This window comes from Ascaphus truei, chromosome 22 (genome assembly GCF_040206685.1).
Source record: "Ascaphus truei isolate aAscTru1 chromosome 22, aAscTru1.hap1, whole genome shotgun sequence".
NCBI lineage: Eukaryota > Metazoa > Chordata > Amphibia > Anura > Ascaphidae > Ascaphus > Ascaphus truei.
The window spans coordinates 10,709,037-10,729,036 of record NC_134504.1 but is presented as its reverse complement, the minus strand read 5'-3'; the positions used below and the strand labels follow the sequence as shown (position 1 = coordinate 10,729,036).

Here is a 20,000-nt window from a genome sequence, read left to right as displayed (position 1 = left end):
GAAGGTGCCGGTAACCTCCCGGTTAAGCTGGTAAACGTGCCGCCGCCGTTGGTTCGGTCCCAGGCGCGACACCGCTATGCAAGACACAAATGCCTTCTGGGCATTTTTTGGCTACCTCTGTGCCGGTGTCGCCTAAAAACATAAGACTTTGTAACCCTCCCTGCCTGGCTTCTGGGTGTATTATATGGCTATGCCGCATGGGTTACCTTGATTCAGTACAGTAGCAAGGTCGTAAAATAATGGGCGCCGGGAACTTGCGTAGTACACCTGTCGATAATTAGTGTTCCCATTGGACAGGCACCGCTCATACACATTAATCACGACGCGAGGTATTTTACCCTACACATACATGTATACAGGTCTTCCATCGGTGCCCACTCGTAACACTCCGATGACGTTACTTAGGTTTCGTTTCTCTGAGTAAGTGTGGGAGCTGGCCCCCCTTTGTTCCGGAACAATAATCGGTGTTGATCTGAGCCCCTACGGGAAACCTGACCCGGTCTCTTCGTACTTGACCCAATACCTTTTTGCCTGTTTGGGAACTGCCTCTTCCTTACAGACTTAGGCATGTAATATAGTAAATGCGGGCGTTGCACGTGGCGCGCGTTTAGTGCCTATAGGCCAAACGGTGACGCGCGGTGAGGAGGCGTGGCCATGTCACAACGGTAGGCCGCACTTTGATCGGCTCAGTGTCACGTGGCACGGCAGCCTCTAGAAAATACACATTTCTTTGTGTTTCCACACAGCTGCCGCGCCAATGCTGTCTGCGGCGTGCACGTGCGTCGGCACTGGATAAACTGTCATAGGGAGGCAGGTATTTATCATTGCCTCGCGTGTGGCCGCACGTGCGCCAGCGCTTGGTTTAATACCAGGCTAACGAGGAATATTAGCGCTGATCTGCCGGCACCATGTGACCAGGCAGCCACTAGATTCAATTGGTTCACTGCTAGAGAGAGGGCAGGGCTCAGAGGTGATGCTGTTTCAGAAGAGGAAGGGGATGTAACTTTGTAAATGGTTGCTATAGGAACAAAAAATGCTTGTTACATTATAATACATAAAAAATGTCTGAAATTGTTTTATTTTTTTCAGTGCTACAGGTATTTTCTCATAGTACAGAACTGATTTATTTATAAAACCATATAGGATATTGCTTGAACTGCAGCTTTAAGTGCTTATTTTGCTGTAGAAATCCGTCCGTATGTGCAGCTCGGGCTTTATAAGAGGAGATCTCACAAATCTCTAAACGGCAGCAGACAGAAATCCCTCTGGGGCGCCAAACAAATATAGGTCAGTCCATCAACTGCGTTCTTAAAGCGTCCGTTCCACCGGGCCGTGTTACCCGGAATATTCTGTACCAGGAGAGGAACCGCGGGGTTCCCAGGGCTGGCACGTGCCATCTTCTGCTCCAGGGAGCCCCGCTTCTCCGAGGATGCTTGCCGGTAAAAGTAGCATGTCTCATCCCCCCCCTCAAGGGAGAAACAAGATGGCGGTAGGGTTGCCGATGCGTTAACCATCGCAGAAGGAGGGGGCCAAAGTGTGCATGGGAGGCTTCTGGCACTGAAAGGGTTGATGAGCAAACCCTCCTTTGCTTCTACCAGGGGAGGCCAACTCCAGTCCTCAAGGGCCACCAACAGGCCAGGATATCCCTGCTTCAGCACAGGTAGCTCAATGTTCAACTGAGCCACCTGTGCTGAAGCAGGGACTTCCTGGCCTGTTGCTGGCCCTTGAGGCCTGGAGTTGGCCTCCCCTGGCCTATAGTAAGACGCTCTGTTATCACTGTTTTCGGCCTGCTCTCCACAATGCCATAACGTTCCTACCGCTACAAAGTGGTCCTTTCATCGCCGCGCTTATCTGCATCGGTCGGAAATTCCCTTTCATATAACGACTTGAGCGCCGGAGAGCCGCCTGTAATGACTCGGAACTGCTTGTGAATGAAGCCTGTCTTCTCTGCCCCCCCCGCTAAGCCAATCGATCCCTCCCTACATTAGATTCTTGGGAGCTCATTTAGAGGGGCCGTCCCACGGAGGGGTTTAAAAAAGAATCAAAACATTACACAATTTAGCAACGTAATTGACTAACGAAGTCAATCGCCCTTTAAGGCGCAATCCCAGTCATATCCTCCATGTGTGTTTTTTAATAAATCGGTTCTGTAGTATTAGGTAATATAGTACTGTACTTACTACCGTATTTCCTTGATTCTAAGACGCCATCGATTGTAAGACGCACCATCGATTGTAAGACGCACCATCGATTGTAAGACGCACCATCGATTTGGCCCTTACAATCGAGGAAAATTACTTTTTCACTTGCCAAGTCTGCAGGTGAATGAAGATAATAAGACAGCGGGTGAGTGGTGGCAGGAGATCAGAATAGCAAGATAGCTGTGCAGGAGCAGAGTGGCTGTGGGGGAACGGCAGGGAAGAAGCACACTGTACCAGAGAACTGTGCCTGACTTCTGGTGACAGTGTGCTCCTTCCCAGCCGTGCCCCTGTGCCGCTCTGCTCCTGCTCAGCTCTGCTGCTATTCTGATCTCCTGCCACCACTCACCCGCTGTCTTATTATCTTCATTCACCTGCAGACTCGGGACCTGTCCTGCCGCCGCTGCCGCTCTCCCGCTCGCTGTCCATCTCCAACCATTTGCACACGTGGGACCTCTCCTGCCGCCACCGCCCACTTCATCCTCTGTTGACATGGGACCTCTCCTGAAACATAAGTGAAAAGAGGGGGATATTACTGTGGACACTTTTTTTTTTTTACATTTTTTAATACATTGATTCTAAGACGCACCCCGATTTCAGACATGTGAAAATCGGAAAAAAGGTGCGTCTTAGAATCGAGGAAATAGGGTATATCTTTTTTTTTTTTTTTTTTCTTCTTTCAATTCTTAATGCCATGTTTGAGTGTTAATATGCTGAGCATCCTTTGATTTCTATAACAGGTTTAGCACACCTCCCCAGCAGTGCAAGATCGTTGTAACGCTTTCCGGTTTTTGATCATTTGTTGCCAATGTTCCCAGCCGTTTGAGCTGCACACTGTTACAATAGATAACGTTCCTTAGTCATATAAGAATATATTGTAGCTGCTGAGTTAGGCTGCGCATAAAGTGTCGTCGCCATCTGCATGTGTAACTAAAAAGTATCGGTACTCTCCGTTTGTAATAAAAAAGTATTGACGCCCCCCCCCCCGGCATGGCTGCGTCCACCCGCCCTGTTTAGGCCACGCCCTCCCGCGCCTCCGATCGCTGCCTACAGACCGCGGTTTTCAGCTGTGCGCGCAACGCCAGGCGCGCGTGCAGCAGCCTCCTGCGGCACCTTAGCCTAAGAGGAAATGTGAGGAAGTAGTCTACGAAAGGGTGGTGATTCTGTGGAATCGCCTCCCTCCAGCAGTGGGGGAGGGGGGGGGGGGGAAATAGTTATGACAGACATCAGGCAAAATCCTAAATATAAGCGAATGAAAGATCAGGGTGCGGGGTCTTGCAGAAAGCTATAGGTGGGCTTAAATGGGGGTTCATGTTATGTTAAAAAAAAATTTTTTTTAAAAAGTTGTTTCCCTTGGCAATAAAGTATTTAAATCTCCTTGTCCTATGTTGTTTTGTTATTAAAATAACTTGTCCGGCTGTATTTAGCCTATTAAACACGCCCATGTGATCTCTATCACCATGTCAGTCACCTGATGATGTGTTTACCGCTGCGCCTGTCGCTGGGAGCAGGTAGGGACACGGGGAGATGGAGGAGGAGCTGCGGTCACAGGGTAAACCTTCTTAATCTCTCGAAGCCTGTTGCCAAGCATAACCGTTTTATTGTTTAGCCAGTTGATACCGTCGGATCTCTGCTGGAGCCAGTATGTAAGCCGTGTCTTGAGTTGGGCACAGCGAGAGCTATAACCTGTGAAAAGCACCAGGGCCCCCTGGCCTTGGGAGGGCCCAGTATTGGAGAAGAGTGTTCAAGAGTGCAAATACATCCAGGTATATGTGGGAATAGAATAGAAAAATAGTGCAATACATGCTGGTGAGCTGAAATAAGTGAAAAAATGAACGATGGCTCACACGGTGCAGTGAGTGGTTCAGGCAGTGAGGTTATTCATAACCAACCAACTCACATGAACATCCAGGATTCCTCGTTGATGTATCTGTCAGGGCCAGGTGAAGAGAGAAGGGGGACGGGAGATCCCACAGATGGGAAAAAAGAAGAGACACTGATAGTGCAGATTTGCTTTATAATATAAAATCAGGATTAGACACAGCACTTCCTCTCCCACCGGTATTCCAGCGGTAACGGACTTTCACAAGGAAAGTTATTTGGTACCCGGGGACAGAGGTACCAATTCTCGGCTGAGAATGCCTCCTGAATGCCCACCAACAGCTGAGTGGTCCTTCCAAGTGCCTGTGTAGCTTCACCCTACGCGTTTTGCTTTTTCAAGCTTCCTCAAGGGAGGGGGGGAAGTCTGGCTGTACAAGCGCTCGCTCATCACACAGTGACATCACACACAAGGGAGCAGCCAGAGGAAATCACACCCCTTCAACGTCTCGCTTTAATAAATACATTAAAGGTACTCATGTCAGATTTCGGTAAAACAAAGGTATCAATTACCCAGGTGAGACCCCTTAAACATGTCACTGGGGGTGTAGGTCGCTGCTAAGACTTTTTGGGTTGCGACTTTTCACTCTTGATATCAGCGGCAGGCAGGGACAATTTGCGTCCCATAATCCGGTGCCGCTGGCTGCACCGAGTGTGGGTCCCAGTCTTGTCTTGTGCCCTAACCAGAGGTGGAAGACACACTTCTACATTAAATGTTGTCCAGCTTGCTGAGAGATACCGGAGCCTCTCCGAAATGAGCACTTGTGTCCATTGTGATCCATGTTTTTGGTACTGATGCTCTGGATGAGCGGCTCGGTGAGTAAAGATACGGAAACGGCGACAATGAGTTTGGATTGTCTTGGGGGAACCTGGTTCAATTCCTGGCGTTGGTTCCTTGTGAACTTGGGCAGGTCACTTTATCTCCCTGTGCCTCGGGCACCAAATACGTAGATTGTAAGCTCATGTGGGCAGGGGCTGGGTCTGTAACATTTCTGTGTGCTGCATACCGCACGCTATACTGTGACGCGCTTTGTGTCCCATTGGGAAAGTGTGTGCGTGTGTGCGTGTGCGCACGTGTGTGTGCGCGTGTGTGTTATATACCCACGCCCGCCCATTCAGCAGTGAAAGTTTACCTCCTTTACCTGCAGTAAATTCCTGTACCATTGTTGCGTTTGTCACATACATATTTGTGAGCAGTCGCACGCATGCTGGTGCTGGGATCTCCCTTCCGTACCACACAGAGACGGCATTCACTCGTGTAACACAGACCCGGCCTTGTAAGCCAGCATGGCTCCGCTGGGACGAACGGGCAGCACCTTCCAGCGATGTTCCCCAAACAGCTCATTGTTAACGAACGGTCAATATTGACTCTGAAGCTCACATACAGTGATCTTGTGGCGGGAGGACCACACAAGCGGTCTGGTCAGCCTGTATGGAGGTGACCAATCATAGAACACACAATGCCCATTCAAACCAATATGATCCATTCGCTATTTCATGAGTGCCGCCATTTTTGTTTCAGACGCAATCACTGACCCGATGTGTTTTCCGGCTAATTCCAGGCGTGCCTTTCGTGTTTTAATTTTTTTTTTGCGTTTGATTAATGTCATTGTTTTGCACATTGAACATACACTTGCTTGTGAGCAACTTTCGCCAATGACAATATCCTGACACGGCGTGGTTGCGTCAGTTTCTCTCGGACGCGCACGTGTTAAATTGCTCTTCCGAGACCTAGATCCCACCGTCCCCGCGCGATAATGAGCGCTCTGTGTTTTTTTGGTTTTTTTTTAGACGGGGCTCTCTCTAAATTGCAAGTCTTTGAAGGCGAGAATACTGTAGGATTCAGCGCGTTACTGCACCGGCTGTCCTTAATGCTCTCTCATCCAGGGGTTCTCCACTCCAGTCCTCAAGGCCCGCCCATCGGGTCTGGTTTTCAGGATATCCCTGCTTCAGCACAGCCGCCTGTGCTGAAGCAGGGAAATCCCGAAAACCTGACGTATGTTGAGAACCCCTCCATCTAATCCACTCATGGGAAAAAACTACAGCTGCAGATCAATTGGTAGCAGGGGATGCTGGGAACTGTAGTTCTGTTGTGGGCATTGCACCAGCAAACTCTCTGCGCTGCACCCCCCCCTACCTTCTCTCCTCGGTCGCGCTCCCCCCCCCTACTGATCTTGACTATAGCATTTGAGTGGAAGTTGGGGTATTGGGTACATTTATCCTTTTTACTTTGATGCGGGAAGCGGCCGCGTTGACGTCATCCGTCGCCATAGCGATTTCTGCCTGTAGTGTGCGACGCGAGGGATGGCGACCAGGGGGCGTGGCCGTGAGCAGTTCGCCCTCATTGGCTGAACCGCTCCTCTGACGTCACGCGGCAGTCGCCGGGAAAATCGATTTTCATTGACGTCAGCGATTTTGGCCGCCCCTTTGCGGTCGCACACACTATGGGCGCACGGATAGCATGAACTTGTTTTGGCGCGGCGTCGCCGGGACTATAAGCGCGGCCTACGTGGGATAACGGCCCATAGGAGAATGTTAGTGATATTTTCTTCTGGAGGATGAAGTCGCCGTCTCCGGGGACGGCGGGTGTGCTGCTTCTGCGCGTATTATAACTGGTTCTGTATAGAAAGTCTGTCACTTTAAATCTCCCCTCTTCCTATTAAAAGAATACATGGTGCGAGATGTACGGGTACTTACACTCTTACACGTCTCTCCGAAGCGAACTTGTGTGAGCGAGACAATCTCCTGAGAGGGCACGGCGAGTTCACGGGCGGCAGGAAACGCAGGTCGGCTGTGCAGCGCTGAAAAATGCATGGAGCTCTTTGTGTGTGTGTGTGGGTGTTTGTGTGGCGCTCTCTGCGTGTGTGTGTGTGTTTGTGTGTGGTGCTCTTTGTGTATGTAGCAGTGTGTGTGTAGCGCTGTGTGTCTGTGGCGCTGTGTGCGCATGTACGTGTGTAGCGTTCTGTGTGCGTGTATAGCGTTCAGTGTCTGTGTAGCGCTCTCTGTGCGTCTGTAGTGTTCTGTGTGTAGTGCTGTGTGTGTGCGCGCGCGTGTGTAGTGTTCTGTGCGTGTGTAGCATTTGTCTGTGTAGCGCTCTCTGTGCGTGCGTGTGTAGCGCTGTGTGTGTAGTGGTGTGTGTGCGCGTGTGTAGTGTTCTGTGCGTGTGTAGCATTTGTCTGTGTAGCGCTCTCTGTGCGTGCGTGTGTAGCGCTGTGTGTAGCGCTGTGCGTGTGTAGTGCTGTGTGTGTGTGCGCGCGCGTGTGTAGTGTTCTGTGCGTGTGTAGCATTTGTCTGTGTAGCGCTCTCTGTGCGTGCGTGTGTAGCGCTGTGTGCGCGTGTGCGTGTGTAGCGTTCTCTGTGTGTAGCGCTGTGCGTGTGTAGTGGTGTGTGTGCGTGTATAGCTGTGTGTGATAACGGCGTGCTATGAGCAGTGTAATTGGAATGCAACCACTGTCTGCAGGAGGTAGGGAAACGTTTTCTGGAGGGGAGCCGCATTCAGATAAAAGCACAGACATCCATTCATTATCAGCACTGCCCACACTAGCCAACAGCGTGGCATTGTCCTCCTCACCGGAGGCTTATCTAGCGCGTGCGGCACAGCACGTTACAGGGTGTACAGCTGGGGTACATCGCAGGCAGCGATATTAATGAGCTTCTTTCATGTGCCCCAGTTTGATTTTCATCAAAATCAAACTCCAGTCCTCAAGGGCCACAGAGCACGAGGGGCCCACTCCAGTCCTCAAGGGCCACAGAGCACGAGGGGCCTACTCCAGTCCTCAAGGGCCACAGAGCACGAGGGGCCTACTCCAGTCCTCAAGGGCCACCAACAGGTCACGGTTTCAGGATATCCCTGCTTCAACCCTGGTGGCTCAATCAGTGGCTCATAACCCCAATACCTGCCCTGTTGGTGGCCCACTCGAGGTCTGGAGTTGGCCACTCCTGCTATAGACTGGACACTCATTACTTTGTGTATCTGTTTGCGCATCTTCCTCCTTATTTGCATGTAATCAAATCTCTGCCCGTCCGTCCCCCCACCCCCGCCCTCCCAGCCACGCCCATTGTACTGCGCCGCATAATATGTTGGTGCTTAACAACTAAACGGCAATACAAATCTTTTGAACATTAAACATCCACTTGCATTCCACATTCTGACACGGTGTTGCACTAACTTGCACGCCCGTTGCACTAGTGACCGTTCTCTTCAAAGCCGCCGTTACAACCAGTACCTACCTTTTTTTTTGTGCCTGGGTGGCTGCTAAGGGGTTAACAGATGATGGGAAAACCGGCAGCAAAGGTTTATCTCTCGGCGGTTACTACAATCACATCCACGGCGGCGATGGACAGCGAGGCTCCTCCACTTAGCGAGTTATTAAAACCGTCGCAAACTCTTGACACATACTGGCAACAAACGGCAAGCCACGAATTAGTCTTTCAAAGCCGGAGAAACCACCCGAGGACCCGATTGAACTAATGACACTGATGTCGTAACCGGATAAGTAGTGGATTATGGATGCACAATTTTAAACGCGATTTGGTATGTGTTTACAAATGCTTTTGAAAGAGTTGGCGTTTCCGGGATAATTGGGGTTTTGCTGGCTGCGCCTGCCATCTCTTCCCTTATCCTCTACCCCTGCGTTGTGGGTGCTATGACTTGGGTAGGAGTGGATAAAACCGATTTTACTTTATCCTTGGGTTAGCGCGGTGGTTTGGTCACCCAGCCCAATACCCCGTGCATTCGTGAACACGCTAATTCAATGGTCTTTGGTAAAATCTGTGGGTTGATGGGGTCTCTCCGTGGAGAGGGTTGGAAATCATTGGGGTAGTTCAAACATTAGAGCAGCAATTAACTATACCCCCCCTTTTTTTTTACATGGTGGAAACTGGACGGTCCCCCCCAGAGCGGAACCACACTATTTTCAGCTCCGGCGACGCACTGGTTCCTGAGAAGTTACAGGGCAAAGGGGATTTAAACAGCCGTCCAATGGGAAGCCACAACTGATAATGTTGCAGCTTCCTATCGGACTGAGGAGATTTAAACCCGGAATCCTCACTGGTAATCGGCGGGGGGGCGGGGGTTTCCTTCGTTTTGGTTCCCTTCTGATCACTTCATCCGGTTTATCGACTGCCTTTTGATATAAAATCAATTTTCCACTCTAAAATAAAATGGCGTTTCCTACATATGAAAACTACCGGACGCGCCTTTCCCAAACCGCCCTCTCGCTGCGCCATATACCTCCCAGACCCAACCTCAGCGATGAGACTACTTATGGCTCTCGGCTCTGGTTTCTTGGCAAAGAAACTCAATAGACTTCAATAGGGGTATTCGGCTGAAAGCGTCCGCTTTGCTGTATATGGAATAAAGCCGTTGACGTGTTATGTACAGCTAAATATGATCAACGTGTAATATATTCATGTTTTTTTTATTCTTGTTTCCTTCACAGTACTGTGTGCGAAAAACTTGGTGAAAAAGGATTTCTTCAGTGAGTATTACCTCTAAGGCTTCATTAGTGTCAGTGTTTTTGGTGGGTTGATATCCTGAACACGTTATGAGCACATATGATGCTCCAGGAGGCTGCTCTAGATGTAGAGAGGGGGTCCTTTATGTTTTTTAAATCATTGTAGGTTCGTTGGACACCAAATGGTTTACAGGAAGTGCCAATACATGTCCCATGGTCCATAGAGACATCCTACCTCTAGCTGTGACTAGCATATTTACAGGTAGGCTACAATTGGCACAGCCCTACACTAAGTCTGCGGTCTAGTAACAGTGCACTATCAATAACAAAAATGCAGAAGAAATTAAACCCTATCCCTCAACTGGGGGGGGGGGGCCTGCAACTCACATTGGGCAGCCGAGTCTCGGGCCAATAGGAAGCCGTGACATCATCGGTGTTGGCTTCCTATTGGACAACCATTTAAAGCCCTTTTTAAAACCAGGAAGTAATGCCAGTAAGAATCCCGGGAGGGGAGGGGTTCGTCGTCCCGGGAGCCAACAGTGGCTTGGTTAAGCTCCTGTTCCCGTACTGTAAATAAAAGGTTAAGTCGTGGGGGGTAAGGGGGGCGGAGAGCGTTGCTTGAAACTTGGATGGACCACTGCTTTATTCCCAATGTTTTTTTTATTTCCCCCCCCTACTGCAGGGCTACCCGATCCCTTTGCGAAGGTGGTCGTGGACGGATCCGGCCAGTGCCACTCCACAGACACCGTGAAGAATACTCTTGATCCAAAGTGGAACCAGCATTATGACTTGTAAGTGAATTCTTCTTCGACGATACACTCTTAACTGATGTGAAGGTTTCTTGACGAAGACCTCGTTACTCAGGCCCTCCAAATGGCTGTTCTATTCCAGTATTATAATAAGTAAAATGTTTTAATTAAAGCAGAAATCGCCACCCCCACCTCTCCCACCAGAAGTATATATGAGTTGAACTCGTATCTTGACCCCCTGAGCATGTTCTGCTCTTTAACAACAAAAAGATAAAAACCACAAAATTGTGTTAAAAAGCCCAAAACGGCACCTGGCTTTGGGGGGAGAGCTCCATTTTAACCCCCCCAGATATTTGAAACGCTTATATCTCCTGAAAGGAGCATCTGATTTTAAAACTAAAAACTCCCTTGGGAAAGTGGGCGAGAAGAGGCCTCAAAGTAAAAAATACGGCTATTTACACACACATTTTTTTTCGGAAGAAAAATTTATTTCTTAGATATGTAGATTGGCTGGGCTTCTGCGGAGTCAGAAATATTTAATGGGTTCCACAAAGTGACAGTATATTTAAAGGAACAACCCAAGCAATATCCAACGTGTGTTTGTTTACATAAATCTGTTCTGTAGTGTTCGATAATACAACTTTTTTTATTATTTAACTCGTAATGCCATGTTTAAGGAGTGTTATTATACTGAGCATCCTTTGATTTCTATAGCAGGCTTTAGCCCACCTCTTTGCAACACTTTCCTGTTTGTGATCATTTGTTGCCAATGTTCCCAGCAGTTTGAGCTGCAAACTGTAACAATAGGTAATGTTATCGTAGTAATATTAGGATAAATTGTAGCTGCTGAGTGACACAGACTGAAGGATTGATTTAAACTGGAAGTCGGCCATTTAGTGAACACTGAGAAGCAGGATCTGTGCTGATCGATCACAGGAGAACGAATTGATTAGCAGCTTAGGTAATTAGTTTTCAATAAAGGTAACCATAGGCTGCGTATATTGAAACAAAAAAGATATGCATTTTTTTTTAATGAGAAAAGATAGTCCTCCAGCGCGTAGACTTCTGCTCTTCTTCTCCTCAGTGTATATAATAATAATAATAATAATAGCATGTTTTTGTATAGCGCTGCTAGTTATACGTAGCGCTTTACAGAGACATTTTGCAGGCACAGGTCCCTGCCCCGTGGAGCTTACAATCTATGTTGTTGGTGCCTGAGGCACAGGGGGATAAAGTGACTTGCCCAAGGTCACAAGGAGCCGACACCGGGAATTGAACCAGGTTCCCCTTCAAACTCTCAGTGCCAGTCAGTGTCTTTTACTCACTGAGCCGCTCCCTCCCCCTATATAAGGGAGAAAGAGAACAGAACACAGACCCACGGTGTAATACAAATAAAAATACCACTAGAATTAATAAAATACAAATAGTGACACTTGCCTGTGCCTATCTCTCACTTGGTGTTTCCAGAAGATCTTCAGTGTTGGCGTTAGGAAGAGAGAAGATAAAAAAACATAGTGTAATAATGTTTATTAAAGACAGCAATAAACGAATCCTACTTACAAGCGTCCATAAAATGTGAGCTTTAAAAGTTGTGTTGCCAGCGTTTTGCCCTTGAATAGTTCTCTCCACGCTATGTCCTGTCTTGGGGCTCTTCACGTGGACGCCGCTTCAGTTTCCGCTTCCTGGTTCACAGCATGCTGGGGGTTTCCTCCTGGGTTGCGCAAACCCTGGGGTTCTCCTGTGCTCCCTCGTTCGATGCGCGCATGCGTGGCTGTGACACTCCAGGTCGCGTCGCTGATTGGGCAGAGTACCTCTCCTTTGGGCAATGGTGGCTCACAGAGTGTGCAAAATTGTCCACCAAACGCGTTTCGCCTGCTCGGCTTCCTCAGTGTTGTGTCATTTTTTTTTAATGCCTGAATTGCCTCTTTTTAAAGTAGCCGTTTTTGCTCAATTGTATATTGTAAATAAAAATGATTAAAAACGTTTTGGCTTTTCTCCGGGAACACTAAATGTACGCGGCGTATCTGCTACTTATGTTTATCTGTTTGACCGTAGGTGGTATTGTGGTTACTTGGCAAACACAAGGAAATCAATTTATCTTTGGTTAGGAGATAAGAAGTTATTGTCGCCACCAAATGAGAGAGAGCATTGTAATATTTAATAATAGCATGTTCTTGTATAGCGCTGCTAGTTTTACGTAGCGCTTTACAGAGACATTTTGCAGGCACAGGTCCCTGCCCTGTGGAGCTTACAATCTTCTGTTGGTGCCTGAGGCACAGGGAGATAAAGTGACTTGCCCAAGGTCACAAGGAGCCGACACCGGGAATCCAGGTTCCCCTGCTTCAAACTCAGCGCCAGTCAGTGTCTTTACTCACTGAGCCACTCCTTCTCCCATGGCTTGGAGCAGTTGTGGCCTACTCCAGTCCTCAAGGGCCACCAACAGGTCAGGTTTTCAAGATATCCCTGCTTCAGCACAGGTGGCTTATTTCCTGTGCTGAAGCAGGGACTGATTGGGTCACCTGTGCTGAAGCAGGCATATCCTGAACCTGACCTGTTAGTGGCCCTTGAGGATTGCAGTTGGCCATTTCTGGCTTAGAGGATAGAAGGGGGGGGGGGTTGCCTCTTTCCACAGTTATTCTAATGGTGATAACCCTTAAAAACAGAGTAACATTGTGTTTCTAACAGACATTCCACTGAAACACTTTTATTTGAGGCGTGATGAGAAAACCAAAGGTTCATATTACCGTGTTCATGTACCAAGAGATTTCCCGCTTCTATTAACCCCTATCAAGCTGCCAGCGTGGTGGTGTTACCACAACAATCGTCTGCAGTTGCGTTCTCGGGGGTAGAGGTCGTTCTCGGGAGGGGGTAGAGGTCGTTCTCGGGAGTAGAGGTCGGCCGTGAGCAGCCGTCCAGCCCCCACACCTGCTTTCGTTCGCCTCTAGTTCATCGGAGGGTCAGACGGCAGATGGGTTTGGGAGGATGACCAGACGTGGCTCTCTGCACACATACTTATTCTATAGACGTTTTATGCAGTTCTTCCTCCCCCTCTCCCCACTCCTCCCCCTCTCCCCAGTCCCTCCTTCCCCCTCTCTTTCTCCTTCCCCCCTCTCTTTCTCCTTTCCCCCCTCTCTTTCTCCTTTCCCCCCTCTCTTTCTCCTTTCCCCCCCTCTTTCTCCTCCCCCCCCTCTTTCTCCTTCCCCCCCCCTCTCTTTCTCCTTCCTCGTCCTCCCCCTCTTCCCAGTCCTCCCCCTCTCCCCAGTCCTCCCCCTCTCCCCAGTCCCTCCTCCCCCCTCTCTTTCTCCTCCCCCCCTCTCTTTCTCCTTCCCCCCTCTCTTTCTCCTTCCCCCCTCTCTTTCTCCTTCCTTCCCCCCCCTCTTTCTCCTTCCTCCCCCTCTCCCCACTCCTCCCCCTCTCTTTCTCCTTCCCCCCTCTCTTTCTCCTTCCCCCCTCTCTTTCTCCTTCCCCCCTCTCTTTCTCCTTCCCCCCTCTCTTTCTCCTTCCCCCCTCTTTCTCCTTCCCCCTTCTCTTTCCCCCTTCTCTTTCTCCTTCCCCCCCTCTTTCTCCTTCCTCCCCTCTCTTTCTCCTTTCCCCCCTCTCTTTCTCCTTTCCCCCCTCTCTTTCTCCTTTCCCCCCTCTCTTTCTCCTTTCCCCCCTCTCTTTCTCCTTTCCCCCCTCTCTTTCTCCTTTCCCCCCTCTCTTTCTCCTTCCCCCCTCTCTTTCTCCTTCCCCCCTCTCTTTCTCCTTTCCCCCCTCTCTTTCTCCTTTCCCCCTTCTCTTTCTCCCCCCCCTCTTTCTCCTTTCCCCCCCCTCTTTCTCCTTTCCCCCCCTCTCTTTCTCCTTCCCCCCCCTCTCTTTCTCCTTCCCCCCTCTATTTCTCCTCCACCCCCTCTCTTTCTCCTTCCCCCATCTCTCTTCCCCCAAGTGCAATTCCTAGCAAAAACTTTTCGTCAAGCCCCGAAGACTAATAGCATCTCCAAAATGAGTCCTCTTTCAGCGCAATCTCGCCAGCGAGCGAATCACATCGTGCGTCCAGTTTATCCTCTCGGCATTGAGACCAGCGAATTTGTCGAAGTTTCGCAAGTTGATACGAAACGAAATTGCAACCCACATTCATTTAATGCATGGCGAATCTTCGGCGAACGCTGTCTCCGCCGCGGCTTTTTCCGGGACTTGAAAGGGGAAAATTGTGCATGGTTTGCGTCCGCGTGCGATCATTTTGCACCCCTCCTAGCTCAGCCTGCGCCGATAATGCTGACAAGTAGCATAAATTGTGTAGGACTCGCGAGGAGGCTGTTCTTAGCGTGGTAATCCAAGCCGGCGATTTCTTGATTATTTTTTACCGTAGGATTGGAGCAGGTCGTCTCCGGAGCTGAACCCCGTTAATTTCAGCTTCGGGGACCCCCTGTTTCAGGAGATACCTCTATAGTAGGTGCCGGCGTAGCACCCCGGCTAGCAAGGATCACTTAAGGATCACTTTTCGACGCTCGCGGGCCAATAGGAAGCCGGGATGTCACCCTGCGCGGCTTCCCATTGGCCCGCGTGACACGGGAGCTTTGAAAAGCAGAGATACCGGCAACCCCTTCGGAGGTAACTCCCTCTGAAAGCCGATATAAAAGTAATATTTGCCAGGCGCTGTGGCGTACAAAGTGACACTGCCATTACTTGGGACCAAAGTGAAGTAATGGCAGAGATCAGTGTTATGAAATAATCTTTATAATTTGTCTTGTACCATTTCCTGGCGTCAGTCAACGGCATTTAAACGTGTCACTGCTATTAGTTCACTTTGATCCTAAAAGGGATTGCCACTTTAAATTTGGTTTGCTTATTAGCTCACTGTGGTCCTCGGCGCGACTCATCCCTTTTTAAAAGGAGCAATTCACCCTAACGCTCTTTTTAAAAAAAAAAATTGTATTTATTTTTATTTTTAAACCGGATTGTAAAACAGGGGGAGGGGCGAGTGCTCCGGATCTGAACCGCAGTATTTTCGGTTATGGGACCCGTGCGTTCCCGAGATACCGTGTTACTTCCTGGTTTTTTTTTTTGAAGGCGATTTTTTTAAATGGCCATCCAATAGGGAGCCACAACCGCTGATGTTGCACCTTGAATTAACCATACAACACCCTCGCTATTTCGTCGTCTTTTTACTGGTCACGATGACGCTTGCAAACCTCAGTCTGACTCGGCAACATATGCTGTGGAGTTGCAAAAAAGCCCGGTCATGTAGCGCAATGGGCACACGATTTTTTTGGGGGAGGGGGTGTACGGGGGCTCTGTGCTCTTCCCCACAACATTTAAATTAAACTCTGTAAACATTAAAAGGCCCCCCCACACACACACACGAGTTGTTACATAAATGTCCCTCCAAAACGTTGCAGGGGGATGTGACAGAGGCAGAGTACAGGGACAGGACATTGGGGCAGGGGAGGTTGTTTAATCTGGGCTAGAGCTTTGAACCCCCTTCACCTGGCATTGGGGCTGCAATATCGGCCCCTTAGGCAGCGGCCAGGCTTATGATTTTTGCCTGAGCCACTTGCACCCAAACAGACCACCGTGCTTTGTATTCGCAGCGTGGGTCTGCGCGTCCTCTTTCGCACGCTTTGGTGCATGCAGACGTGTGGTTTTCTTTACCGCCGCGTCTTCCCTTTGTTACCGCTTCCGACCCAGAGACAAAATGTTATTCAATATAGGTAATGTAGCACAGAAAGATCCATTGTTCCTGTTAGAAGACAAACCAGACTTTTTTTTGTTTTTGTTCCAGACCTGTTAATCCAGTTTGAATGTCAATATTTTGGCCTTAATTACCTATTGAATGTGTTCTGGTATACAGCAGGGGTGCGCAAACTGGGGGGCATGAGATTTTCTGGGCGGGTGGCAGCGGTTACAGAGGTCCCGCGCTCTCCCACAAGGCATTTAAATTAAATGCCGGGGGGCCGCGAGAGGCCTCTGTAATTAACTTACATTGGCTTCCAGCGCCGCGTCCTTTGACGCGCGGGGGGGGTGGACGGACGTGAGCATGTGTGTGATGTTTTCCATGCATATTTCTTTTTCTTGACATCCTGCAGCCTACTACATTTCAATGGCAAAAAAGGGTGTGGTTGCACATCAGTAAGTCGGCCCTAAGGTCAGTGGTCAGTACGTCGGCCCTAGAGTCGGCGGGTCAGTGAGTCGGTCCTTGTTGTATACGGTGTAGGAGCTGGATTTCTTTCTTTACCATACTGTATAATAGGGTGCCTAATTTCTTTCATTTTTCTTCATCTCCACTCACCGTTTAACTGTATTTTATGCCTAAAAAAAAAATTAGCCCAAACCCTAAATTACCATGGCTCATGAAACCCTCCTTAGTGACATAATTGGACTGGAAAGAATATTCTCTGACAAGTTTAGGATAAGGTCGGTTCTGTGATGAGAACCTTTGTAAGTCTGCATGGCAAACCGCTCTGGTCTGAGGTTGCCGTAGTAACGCAACTGCAGGCTTTGGGCCTTTTCAAATAAAAACTCGAGTACAATATAAACACAGCTAGGAGAAAAAATAAGGTTGGTCGTTTACTTGAAATGGCTCCACATGAAGCTCCTTTTCATAACCGGTATTTTGGGGGGAGGAGGGGGAAATGTACCTTTGTAAAACAGTATCATCCGTTTAGTATAAATGCTAAATTGTACCCATTAGAGTTCCCCTAAGGGCAATGTTTGGGATATAAAACTTGACACAGGTTTCCAAGCCAAATTATTCTTCAGACAGACTTTGTCCGGTCATTGACTAATGTGCTCAATGCTGCTCCATTACATTTAATATCTAGGTACCATAATTACAGGGCATGGTCAGGCGTTTTACCATTTATAGAACCATTTTTTCAGCACCCTGGCTAATTCAAAATGTGGCACAGCCAAGGAGTCTACATGACTGTTTGCACGAAGATTAAAGTGGATTTGCGTGTTAAAAAAGAAAGTTTATCTTGGACCAGAGTGTGACTCTCAGGGTCTGTGTGTGTGCGTGTGTGTCTGTGTGTGTGTGCGTGTGTGTCTGTGTGTGTCTGTGTGTGTCTCTGTGTGTGTCTGTGTGTGTGTGTGTGTGTGTGTGTGTGTGTGTGTGTGTGTGTGTGTGTGTGTGTGTGTGTGTGTGTTATATTCCTCCAATGGGGAAAACAAAACACAGACCCTATATACAGTATATTAAAGGTTTCCAACCTAGATGCACAACTGATGTATTCACAACACATCTCCTCAAGACTAAACAGACAGCTGAAGTCTCCTTGCTTCCTCGATGTATTTATAGGAATATACAAACGTTTGACTGGCACTGCACATGTTATACAGCGGACCTATTGGTATAGAAGAAGAACAAGAAGACACTTGTAGAGCACGGAGATGAACGTGAGGTCCGGATTCGTGTTACAGGAATCCATTTGATTTTGCAAGACTAAAAAAAAATTCTGTAAAAAATGATGTCTCGGCCTAAAACACATTTTAATCTTTGGCAAATTGTCTTCACTGCTACTTTCACCTGGATCACACACTTCAGTAGGTTTCTGGAGGGGGAAAAACACCTTTTCCGTCTGGTACCCCAGCAGCACATCGGCTCTGGCACTTGAGGTTATACTTCTGTTTATAGATATAGACCTCCAGCAAAGGCTCCTGGCGTTCTGGGCAATCCGGAACCACCCGATGAGTAGGGTTACCTGGAATACGACGGAGCCACTCAGTGAGTTAAGGCACGGACTCTGAAAACAATGGCACCGAGTTTGAAGCCGGGGGAACCTGGTTTAAATCCCGGTGTTGGCTCATTGGGCGAGTCACTTTATCGCCCTGTGCCTCAGGCACCAAAAATATAGATTGTCAGCTCAACTGGGCAGGGACTCGTGACTGCAAAAATTCTATATACAGTGTTGTGTACACTGTCTGTGATATACAAGAAAAAAACTATTGTACCAGGGCATCCTTCCCCCTAATTTAAGGTTGTCCCGCGTGTGATTTAGAATACAGCTCTGGACTCCAGAGGCTTGCTTGACCTTGGTACAGGTGGTTTGTCGCTTCTCTCCAAACATGGACTAGTAGTTGGTGCTCAATCCCAAGGCCTCCTGATGTTCAGTATACATCCTTAGCACGGATGTACCAGAGGCCTGTCGCGGGCCTGACGTCAATCGCGTCCCCTGCAAGGCTGTGTTGGCGCGCAAGATGACATGCATGGGTCACACACAAAGCCGAGGTGGTTTTGTCCGGTCCCCTCTTCGATTGACAATGCCTTCTCCCCTCTTGGTCATAGTGTCCAGATCGGCCGTGCTTTCCAGCAGGCTGAAGTGCAGACGTTCCGGGTGTATTGGCTTTGATTTGGTCTTATGCTTGTTGGTGCACTTTTTTTCTCACCCAATTCTCTTTATAGGGATGTCAAATTCTCAAACCTGAACCCCTTTTTGGGAGGGGGGGGCGGTGGAAGGAGTGTAAGCACAGGGTACACTAGCCCTAGAAAGACCACATCTAAAACTAAGCACTTGGACTGTATAATAATGATGTCCCTGATGCATTAAGCACATGGCGATAGTACAGTGGTATTAAGGATAGCCACAGGTGGCTCAATCAGTGGCTCGGTTATTTTGACTGAACCCCCTGTGTTGAAGCAGGGGGATATCCTTGAAACCTGGCCTGTTGGGGGTTCCTGGGCATTGGGAGTTGGGAACCTCTGCAGTGGAGGATAACCCTGTTCTTATTTTCTGGGAGTGTTCCGAATAGCAATGCAGCCCCGACCTTTGGTAACGTGACCGTTTCGAGCATACAGGCTGAACCCCAGGGTTCCTTCCACTTCCCTGGAATTTAGTGGGACCATGTCGGGAGCGTCTCATGAATCCGACATTTAATTTTCCGACGGGGACGGAATTCCCATAGTCTTTAACCAGATAAAGATGACATTAGAGAGGCATGTTCCTGTAGAAGAGCTAAACTGGTTTGGAGATCAGATTGGGGGTGGAAGAAATCAAGGAAGTTTAAAATGTTTCTGGGCCGTGCTCGTGTGTGCGTTCGTGGCGTCAGGGGGCGGAGGGGGAAATTAATGTGAGGAGGGGTGGATTGAGGGAGCTGGATTGTGTGGGGGGAGGGGGGTGTTACTGAGTGATGGGGGGGAGTGTTGGGAAAAAGGGAGTAGTGAGGTAGGGGGTGTAAGAGGGGGAGAGAGAAATACATAAGGTGAGAGGGGGGAATAGAGGAGAGTGAGGGGGGCTTGCAGGGTCGCCAACACGCTGGGGTGGCCAATGGAAACTCCTGAATCTACGGAATATGTTCACTCATAATCAGAGATGCACTAGAACAAAAAACACAACACTAAATACACTAAAAACAATCTTTAATAGCCGTCATGTCAGCTAAACGAAGATAATTACTAGCACGAATACAGAGCCATTCCTTGCGTTTCACAAAGATAACGAGGTGGCTTTGCAAACCATTCCTCAATTTTATCCTCCAGTATCCTCTTATTTTCATTTTTGGGGGAGGAGGGGAGCGGAGGGGAGAGGGGAGATCCAAATTTATAACTGGAGCAAGTTGCTGCCCTCAGAAGCCTAAACCCCAAAAGTGCTGCCGTGGGGGACAGGAGGGAAAGACCTTTTAGATAAACCAAGTTTTTTCCCTCGAGTTGCAGATTCAGGTCTAATAACAAAAATTCCACAGAGTTTATCCTGAAATAAGAAACCACAATTAGGAGTTAAGTGGAAACTGGGTGTTGAATGGAT

The 20,000-nt window shown here is 48.7% G+C and overlaps 1 protein-coding gene across 1 annotated transcript in view; it reads left to right on the top strand.

Moving 5' to 3' along the window:
- The first annotated feature begins 5,401 nt into the window (after positions 1 to 5,401).
- SMURF2 (SMAD specific E3 ubiquitin protein ligase 2) overlaps positions 5,402 to 20,000 on the top strand; it is a 47,627-nt gene continuing 33,028 nt past the window's right edge. The window contains 3 exon segments of the mRNA XM_075579704.1: positions 5,402 to 5,498; positions 9,518 to 9,556; positions 10,215 to 10,323. Of these exon segments, the coding sequence (XP_075435819.1) occupies positions 5,402 to 5,498; positions 9,518 to 9,556; positions 10,215 to 10,323 (245 nt within the window).